The sequence below is a fragment of the Herpailurus yagouaroundi genome, unplaced genomic scaffold (assembly GCF_014898765.1).
Source record: "Herpailurus yagouaroundi ecotype Mexico unplaced genomic scaffold, PumYag 29, whole genome shotgun sequence".
Lineage (NCBI taxonomy): Eukaryota > Metazoa > Chordata > Mammalia > Carnivora > Felidae > Herpailurus > Herpailurus yagouaroundi.
In genome coordinates, this window is record NW_024412377.1 from 82,783,148 (window position 1) to 82,793,832 (window position 10,685).

At 36.8% G+C, this 10,685-nt stretch overlaps 1 protein-coding gene across 11 annotated transcripts in view; it reads left to right on the forward strand.

Annotated features, from left to right (window-relative positions):
* Nucleotides 1-10,685, forward strand: part of MCTP1 (multiple C2 and transmembrane domain containing 1) — a 534,454-nt gene that overhangs the window by 229,483 nt on the left and 294,286 nt on the right. For all 11 annotated transcript variants that reach the window (XM_040448447.1, XM_040448430.1, XM_040448439.1 and 8 more), the window contains exon 2: nt 9,696-9,810. In XM_040448447.1, coding sequence (XP_040304381.1) covers nt 9,696-9,810 — 115 coding nt within the window. The remainder of the gene's footprint in view (nt 1-9,695; nt 9,811-10,685) is intronic.

The following is a 10,685-nucleotide window of genomic DNA, read 5'->3' on the forward strand; positions in this document are numbered from 1 at the left end:
AGTGAAGATAACAGTCATTCAGTAATATGGTAGCACTGAAAGCAGAGGAGTCACCCTAAGCATGACGCACTTTCTAATCTCTCATTAGGTATCCATGAACACTAACAGTAGTATATACACAATGTATATTATAATTCAAAAAAAGCAGGAAGAATCTGTTTTGTATTTGTAAATCATTTGATTCTTTACAAAGCACTATAAATTGCATTATTTTAGTTTTCACAGGCTTATTTTCTTTAATATTTATTCATTTTGAGAAAGAGTGAGAGAGAGTACAAATGGGGAAAGAGGCAGAAAAGAGAGAATCTCAAGCAGGCTCAGTGTTCAGCCTAGAGCCCCAAACGGGGCTCAATCCCAAAACCCTGGGATTATGACCTAAGCCAAAATCAACAGTGGGAGGCTCAACCTACTGAGACACCCAGGTGCCCCTCACAGGCTTTTTTTTTAAAGAAGAAGAAATTGAGGCCAAAAAACTTTTCCCCCACCTCAAGAGTAAATAGTGTAATTAGGTCTGGTGTACATATCTTTGTGTTTTGATTCCTGTAACCTTTCTTCTGTTTTATAAGGGGTCTCCTCACCTCCTGCCCTCAAATAACTACTTATAGTTTAATAATTTCTGACACAAGGGGATAAGTATTTTGGGCTCAAGTTAAATAGTTGACCTCACTCCTGCCCCACCTCCTCAGGGTTTGCATCTGATTAACACAAAGGCAGGTTACAGGGTCTGATTCCAAAAAGGAATTGTTCTTTTGAATTGAGAAAAAAAAATCTTATTTGCTTTCCTTTTGCTCAGGATATTTTATATACTGTATGTATGGGTGGAAAAGGTTATCTGCAATAATAAAGTGAGGCTCCACAAAAGTCTACTTAGTGGACGAGTCAGGGGTGAGTAATCAGTGTTGCGGGAGTCCTGGAAAAGACATTCTGGGAGGACTGAATTTTTTACTTCTTTCAGCAGTGGTTAAATATTGCTACTTAGCAGGCTTGGAAATCTATAGGCCCATGTTGTTTGGTTTGGGCGATTGCAAAGTGAAAATCCCAGAATTAAACCCAGGGTTGTAATTCAGTTCTAAAAGAAACTGTAGAAAAACTTTGATATGACCAGATGATCAGACTTTTATGCTTAGCGTATCTTTCTGGTTAACTCATGGCTAACTTGTTAAGTACTGTAACATGTATTTCACTTCCTCTGAGATTTTTTATGGCTGTTTTTGCCCTATAATTATTAAGAGCACTCCCTTTCACTCTCCAAAGTATCTCAGCTTGAATGATAAATTATATGGTTACTGTAGCCATAAGGCTTTTTCTCCATTTCTTGCTGAAGATATTAATAAAAACATGAAGTTTTCTTGACTTTGTAACCGCAGAGCATTGACCTTATTTGACCTGAGGGTGGTGAGCTAGCACCCCGGGGGCATCTCTTTGTGAACATCAGTGAACACTGCACAGACAGGGAGGAAGCAGAGGCATGCGACAATTTCTGTCTGTCTACAGCCTCTCTGGGCAGCTCACTTTCTCCTATATTACTGTCCTCGTGGATTTCCCCTGTTACCTGACTGCTTCCTTGTTTCTGTGCTTCTTTTGCTCATTCTTGTTGCTCTTAATCTATTCTGTTGTAAGTGCCACGACTCAGTTCACCTGTCTCGTACAAAGCCAAAGGAGGTAAGAAGGTGATCAGAGACCATAGCCAACCAGGAGCACAGAGCCCAGAGCAACTGGCTCTCAAGTCCCAGAGCCAAGTCTTCAGTGGTAATTCATAGATACTCCTGCCCATACACTGTCATACTTTACTTTGATCATTTGGTCTTTTTATATGTCCTGCTACTAAGTGACATTCTACTTTTTACTATATGTATTTTTTCCACCCCATGCTGCTGCTTAGTTATAGCACTACTCTCTTGGTTTGGGATTATACTTGGACCATCATGGCCTCTCCATTCTCTCTGTCATGGCCCCTTGGTCTTAGCAGCCACTTCTATTTCTTCTCTTTGAATTTGAAACAAACAACCCTTGCCTAATAACATCTTTGTTAATACCAACCTATCCACTGACTAGCCTGTCTGTCCTCCGTTCAGATAACCAGCTGCAGGTCTAATCAGCTAGGAACAAGGGGCAAGAAAGTAAAATTTACATCAAGCATAAGCTGTTGCATAAGCTTATGGGACGCCCACAGGGTGGGCTGTGGATTAGTCAGACACTATGACTGACATACCTAGTGGGCTATGCCCATTTGTTGCCATGAATTTTCCCCATTCTTTGTGGTTTCTAAAATCATTTTATCAGTTGATCTCCAAATAATCATAATGTTCCCATGGTAAGTGAATCATGGAGCTTCCCTGAATTTGGAATATATCAGTGGCTTTTTAGTTATGTTTTTGAGAATTAAGTTTTAAAAATCTTTGATTTCCATATGATGGAGATTTCACTATGCAAATATTTTCAATGTCATAGAAACTAGGAGAGATGACAAAGTAGAAATTGGTAATGACTAAGAAATCCTCAATGATGCCTGTTGATATCCTTGATAAGGTTGTTAAATTTGAAAAGTTGAAAATGTAAAAGCTTTCATGAAGTTTTAACTTTAAGTGGATTTTGTTGATAGACAAAGTTAGAGCTGCACTGAGCAGGGCCTGAGTGTATGAAACACATATGGAATGACTTAGCCAATCTATAAGCCACTGGGCATGCCAATACTAGGAGCATTCAAGAAAATCTCCTAGAATGCAGACATTCTTCTCCTTCCCTGTGCACTGCTACTTCCTATTGATAATAATGATCAACCAGCCCAGCTAACAGAGTAACCCCATTTTTTGCCTATAATGAAAACTTCAAAAGGGCAAGGTGGCACTCTCAACTTTTTATCCATCAGCACCATTATATTTTGTGGTGGAAGCTTTCTCCACTGAAGTTAAAAGGCCTCCTAAGCAGCAGAGGTCAAAGTAACAGGGACTCTCATATTGATTCCTCAACATATTTCACAGGTGTTTTATGATATACGTTTTCATAGTCTGTAAATTCTTTGTACATAAGCCTTCTCAAAGACTTGCTTTTATTTTTTTTTTAATTTTTTTTAACATTTTATTTATTTTTGAGACAGGGAGAGACAGAGCATGAACAGGGGAGGGTCAGAGAGAGGGAGACACAGAATCTGAAACAGGCTCCAGGCTCTGAGCCGTCACCACAGAGCCCGACGCGGGGCTCAAACTCACGGACCACGAGATCATGACCTGAGCTGAAGTCAGCCGTTTAACCCACTGAGCCACCCAGGCGCCCCAAGACTTGCTTTTATAATTAGCACAATTGATCAGGCTAGGCTGCCTATTGAAATCGTCTGAGGACTGTAAGAAAAAATACTGCTACCTGGGTCCCACCCCCAGAGTTGCTGGGTGCCTAGCCAAAGCCCTCAAGGTTAAGAACCATTAATCTGTATAAAATGAGGGAAAGAGGGGTTGGATATGAGGAAATTTGACATCATCATGGATAGTACTGGCCCACTTCAAGGAAGCCGGGAGCATAGAGGAAGGTCTTCTGCAAAAATGGTGGCTAGGTGAAGTAGATATGTGTGCTCTGGAGGTATTCCTTCCAAATGCTTTCTTTCAAATTCTCAGAGTCCCTCCCTTCCACACTCTTTTTCTGACTTTCCCATAAGTGACCTGATAAAGTTCTGACTTTTATTAAAATTTACAACTCCAAACACTGCAGCTACTTTTTGGCTTCAACAGTCCCAAAACTTTGAGTGTTGTCATAGAAACCTCCCTAATCCTCTAACTGTGCCTAGACTCTAAATTTCAGACTTTGAGCTACCCATTTATTTTACATTCCCACCAAAGGGGGAATTTATTCTAACCAGTATTTATTACTTTTTTTTTTAATAATAGCCATCCTAAAATGCATACTGTGATATCTCATTATGGTTTTGATTTGCGTTTCACTGATAGGGATGTTGAGCACCTTGTCATATATTTGTTGACCATTTGTATGGCTTCTTTGGAGAAATGTATGTTCAGCTATTTGCTCAACTTTTAATCAGTTTGTGTGTTTTTTTGCTATTGAGTTGTATGAGTTCCTCATATATTCTGGATATTAATGCCTTATCAGGTATATGGCTTATAAATATTTTTCCCATTCCATAGGTTGTCTTTATTTTGTTGATTTCTACTTTTGCTCTTCAAAAGATTTTTAATTTGATGTTGTCCCCCTAGTCTATTCCTGCTTTTGTTTCCTGTGCTTTTGGTGTCATATCCAAAAATTCATTGTCAAAACCAATATCAAGGAGCTTTTTCCCATGCTGTGTTTTTTCTGGTAGTTGTACAACTTCAAGTCTTATACTTAAGTCTTGAATCTGTTTTGAGCTGATTTTCACATATGGCATAAGATGAGGGTCTAATTTCATTCCTTTGCATGTGGATATCCATTTTTAACAGCAACATGTACTAAAAAGGCTATATTTTCTCCACTTTGTGTTTTTTGTTCCTTTACAGAAGGTTAGTTGACCATGGGTTTCATCTCTGATGTGTGGGTTTCTTTCTGGGCCTTTTGTCTTGTTCCATTGATTTATGTGTCTATTTTTATGCCTGTACCTTACTGTTTTGATCAGTGTAGCTTTGTAGTATAGTTTGAAATCAAGAAGTGTGATGCCTCCACATTTGTTCTTTCTCAAGGTTGTTTTGACTCTGTGGGGTCCTTTGTGGTTCCACATGATCCAGCAATCCCACTCCTCGGGATTTATGCAAAGGAATTTAAGTCAAGATCTCAAAGAGGTAACCACATTCCCATGTCTATTATAGTATTCATAATAACCAAGATATGTCCAACTTAAGTTTCCATTGATGGATGAATGGATAAAGGAAAATTTTTGTATACATATAATAGATATAATAGAATAACATCCTGCCTTAAAAGCAATGAAGGAAAATCATCCATGTATGATAATATGTGGGAACCTGGACAACATTATGCTAAGTGAAATAAGCCAAACATAGAAAGACAAATACTGAATGATCTCACTTACATGTAGAATCTAAAACAGTCAAACTTATAAAAGCAGAGAATGGTGATTTCCAGGGCCTAGGAGGAGGGGAAAATGGGGACGAATGGTCAAAGGGTACAAAGTTTCAGTTATACAGGATGAATAAATTCTGGAGATCTGCTGTACAGCATAATGCCTTTGGCTAATAATACTGTATTGTATACTTAAAATTGTCTAAGAGGGTAGATCTTCAATTAAGTATTCTTACCACAAACCATAACAATAATGGTAATAATAATAATAAAGGAGGTGGGAGAAAACTTTTGGAGGTGCTGGGTTTGTAGCCTTGATGGTGATGATGATTTCAAGTTGTTTATTGAATATGTATAGCTTTTTCTACATCCAATCATACCTCAATAAAGTAGTTTAAAAATAGCAACTAAGTGTGGAGCATGACAGTTTAGGGAAGGGAAAAATATATTTGAAGTTCCTATAATAGTCACTATAGAAATGTTAAATTTGAAAAAAAAAAAAAGGTTTTTAAAATGACTGTTTTAGAGCTGTATATGTACCTAACACTTCAGATACATCTTTCCTAATACCTTTTAACATTCCATGACTTAAGATACTTTACAATAAACAATTATATTTCTAGTATGTCTGTATGTAATCGGCCTACCAATTTTCTTTTTGGAACCATCTCAGTGAGCCTGAGGAGAGATGACTCTCTAGATCTGCTTAAGTTCTTGACCACCTTCTTTCAGGGAGTTGGAGGTATCCTTGGAAGCTGACACCATGGTGGCTTGAAGCTTGCTTCTCATCTCACACTGCTGGCACACCATTCTCTCAGGGGTTCAGCTCAGACTTCCGTGTGACTCATCCATCCATTTCCCATATCTCCCACATCTTGTCAGTTGACAAATGCAGTTGATTGAATCTCTTCAATATCTCTCAAATTTACTTTTATTTCCATTACCACTGACCAGATCAGGCCCTTGTGACTTAAACTGGACTGTTATAAAACCTGTTAAATAATGTCTATATCGACAGGATTTTTCTTCTCTTTTCTATCCTATGGAGAGAAAAGGCCTGGTTTTGATTATTTCTGAAATCTAAGCACTTACTCCAGAGCATATAGGCAATAGATGTTTGTTAAATGAGGCCTGGTTATAGTGCTTCCTCTCTTCAAAACCTGGGATGGTTTCATGTTGCCCATGGGTTGAAACTCCTGTCAGCCTGGAGTCAATGCACATCAGCCTTCCTTTACACCTTATTTCTCACACAGTTTAGTGATGTACCCTCTGGTGACTATTCACCTTGTGCTCTCACTGATGTTCCCATCTTCCCTTCTTTTAAATCTTCACTAGTCAAAGTCCTACCCATATTTTCACACCCTACTCCATTGTCATGTCTTTGAAGGCACCTCAGATTTTTCTCACATAATAAATTGGTCTTTCTTTCCTGCTGTCCCAATGACTAAATAATTCCATTATAGTACAGTCTGTCTTTAATTACAGCTCTTGAGTGGATAGGGTTTCTTTATAAGAGCCAATTTTGATTAGTTGGTAATGGCAGCCTATATCACTATATGCTAAAAAAGGTTTCTGATGGTACACTTAGTTTTCTTTGGCACAGAAGGTCCCAAAACAGATCAGATGCCACCCATGGTCATAGAAAAAGAGAGGAAATAAACTGCCTATGAGTAGCCAACTTTGTTTTTCACCCCCATGTGTGTATCTACTCAGCCAGATCGTATGTTCTTAAAGACATCTTTCTCTTTTCATTGCCTCTGTCACAATTTGTGTTCAATTTGATTCTTAAACACTCTATTCCCTGATTTTAAAAGTTTACAATCTAAAGTGGCAAATATGACATTTGATATAGAATGTGATAATGGACAAGAAAGATATAAAGGCTAATAAAATGGCCCTGGAAGACTGTGTAGGAAGGCAAGACATGGAGAGCAAGAGGGGAAAGGCAGGTATCTATTCAAAGGAAATGAAATCAGTATCTTGGAGAGAGATCTGTATTCCCATGTTCATTACAGTATTATTCACAATAGCCAAGATACAGAAACAACATAAATGTTTGTCATCGTGTGAATGGATAAAGAAAATGTGATAAACACACAAACACACGCACGCGCGCGTGCGCGCAGAGGAAAATTATTCAGGCTTTAAAAAGCCAGTAAATAGAAGTCCAGTGAAGCTATCTCTTAAACTTGGTGTTAAATTCTAAAAGAGAAAAAGTGAGAAACCTAATATAACTAAAATTACCTTTGAAACTTCCTTAATTTGCCCATATAGTATAATATACATTTCAAAATATTATACCAGGTACTCTATAAATAATTAACTCTAAACTTCAAGACACACTGGAAAGAACAATGAAAACTACAAAATATACAGTGATCTGAGCATTCAAACTTTTCTGCCTTTGAAGTACCTATCAAAATACTACAGGAGGATGCTAGAAAATGTCTCCTTTCCCATAGGTTTTATTCTATTTCTGAGAAAGTGGTAAATCTATCTATATTTAATATTTATTGATGGGCTTGTTTAGTTTGAAATTATGTACAAGAGCCTAATGAAAGGCTTGGAATGTACTTGGAGCTTAACAGATGTTTGCTGGATTTGAATTTAAATCTTGCTTATTAATTAGACCCATATACAAACTTTTTTGAAAAGTTGTTTAGAAGACCTTGATTGGCTTCCTGTCTTTCGAAGTTGGCATCTTCTGTGTGGCGCAGTGAACAGCTGTCAGTCTTGCCATTTATAGTAGTTTCAAGACACCCTACCCTAGTTCTGGAAATGTGTATTAAAGGGAGATAACGTTTTTTGCCCTCCAAACTTGAAAAATAACATCCTATGCTGACTAGCATCGGGGAAATAGGCAGTCTTGTATACTTTCAATAGTAGTATGAACTATTTAAACTTTTTTTTGGAAAAATTCATCCTATGAGTGAAATAAAAGCACAAGTCCTTGTAGTAGCAACTACTGAAACCAGCTCCTAATCAATAGAGAAATCATGGTACTCCCACACTATGTAAAATGATATACCTAAAAAAAAAAAAAAAATAAAAAAAAAAAAAAAAAAAAAACAGAATAAAAAACCTAAATATATCTGTATGTGGGATTAGCAAAGCACCCATGACTTTTTTAAGTTAAATAAATTGTGAAATAATAGACAAAAATATAATACTGTCTTTGTTAAAATAAAAACAAAAAACTGAAAACTCAGTCAAAGAAAAATAAACCCATATGTGTATGTGTTTGTATAAACCCTTCAAAAGTATGGAAGGGTGTACTCTAAATTATTATAATCAGTAACCCCAAGGAGGTGGGCAAATGGATGTTTGAGGGAAGACCAACACACTCATTTCACCCTTGTTCCTCTGTTGTTTGAAGGCATGATTCAAAATAGTGGTGTTAAGAATTAAAAGAAAAAGACAACTGGGAGATGTAATGGGGGTGGAAATGGAGTGGGTGGGATTTGGCAACTTTCTGAACACGGTAGAGAGGGAAATGAAGAAGTCAAGGAGACTCTGTTGATTTCCAGCCTGAGCCACTGTGAGAATAGTGCTGTCATACATAGGAACAGGGATACCATGAGAAGAAGTGGAATCTTTTTTATTGTTACCAGAGGAGAGATGAAGACTTGTCAAAGATGTGCTGCTTCTTATTTTAAATGATAATTTCTCCTATAGGAAAGCTTTCTTCTTGGTCTTGAAACATTAAAAAAAAGCTGCATTATAGTATTGCATATGAAATATAGAACTTAAAGAGCCAGACTGGTGTCTAAAATTTTACCTTATCCATGCATATTATTCCAAAACAAAAGAATTTTTCTTTTTGTATTAGAAGAAAAATTATAGGAATTTAAAATCATTTCAAATGTGTAAAGAAAAGTAAGTTTTCCTATTGTATTCAAAGTGGCATAAAATATAAAATATGACCAATCAATTTTTACTGTTTCTTTTGTGTTGTTTCAATATAGCTATTCCTCTTACAAGTGTTTATTTTACTTAATGCCTGTAAATTAATAGTATATTGTTACTGAAGTTATTCTCTATGGGTAGCCTTGCAGAAATTTTTAGTTCTAGAAATAGCTTGTGCACTTGAACTTCTATTCCATAGCAAGCAGCATTAGAAATTCAGCTCCTCTGAGAATTTATTTCTTGCAAATACTGTCAAAATGCTAGGTGAATTTATTTCTGTATAATTATATCATATTTTATGTTGGAATTGAAAAAAAGGTGTGTAATCCATCAGTATGACCCTTTTGCACAGATAAATGAGTCACCACAGTTGCCTGAATAGATCATTTTCATTTTCAGCTCACTTGTATGGAAATCAACTGCTCTTGCATACCTTTATTCTCCATTCATCACAGATTGTATTTTTATCTCAGACACTATTCCTATGTTAGTCTTCCTTGGTTGAATTATGTGGGGCTTTCCATGGGGAATGTTTTCCTGTTATATTTGTTATCTGTAATCTGAGTTAAAACAAGAATTCCTGTAAGTGTCATGTTTTTATTTTGATCTAAATAATTTCATGAATTTAAAAACCTTCACAGAACTGGGTGACTGTGACATGTGAATGCACAAGATGATTTATTTGATTGACTAATTTTAACAACTTGCGTGAAGCTGCATATGGTCCCCTACTGAAGGAAATAGGAAACGTATTAAATTTAATATTTTGCATAATTCTTGTTTTTCAGAAAATAAATACTGCTGGAACCAGTAATGCAGATGTCCCCTTGCCTGATCCCGGAATGTACCAATTGGACATTACCTTAAGAAGGGGTCAAAGTTTAGCTGCCCGAGATCGAGGAGGTAAGAACATAAGAACAACGTCACCTGGAAACTTATCCTAAACTTTTGACAGATTCTGTTTTCCTTATGGTTGCTTAAGTTAAAAAAATCAACTATAATTTTATAATTTTCAGAAGGTTGTGTTCAACAATATGGCTTGAAGCTTTATTTGACTCCTGTGACCATGGAGCAAGAGGTTACGATACAAATCAAAAATTCCTACACTGGCCCTGACCCAGACAGCATGGTTCCTACCAAATTGCTGACAAATTAGACTCTTCCTTATATATTATCAGTGACATAATTGGTTAGTAGATGAAGCACATATTTGTTTTTTTTTTTAATTTAACTTTGTTTATTTTATATTTTTTTTATTTATATATGAAATTTATTGTCAAATTGGTTTCCATACAACACCCAGTGCTCATCCCAAAAGGTGCCCTCCTCAATACCCATCACCCACCCTCTCCTCCCTCCCACCCCCCATCAACCCTTAGTTTGTTCTCAGTTTTTAAGAGTCTCTTATGCTTTGGCTCTCTCCCACTCTAACCTCTTTTTTTTTTCTTTCCTTCCCCTCCCCCATGGGTTCCCGCTAAGTTTCTCAGGATCCACATAAGAGTGAAACCATATGGTATCTGTCTTTCTCTGTATGGCTTATTTCACTTAGCATCACACTCTCCAGTTCCATCCACGTTGCTACAAAAGGCCATATTTCATTTTTTCTCATTGCCACGTAGTATTCCATTGTGTATATAAACCACAATTTCTTTATCCATTCATCAGTTGATGGACATTTAGGCTCTTTCCATAATTTGGCTATTGTTGAGAGTGCTGCTATGAACATTGGGGTACAAGTGCCCCTATGCATCAGTACTCCTGTGTCCCTTGGATAAATT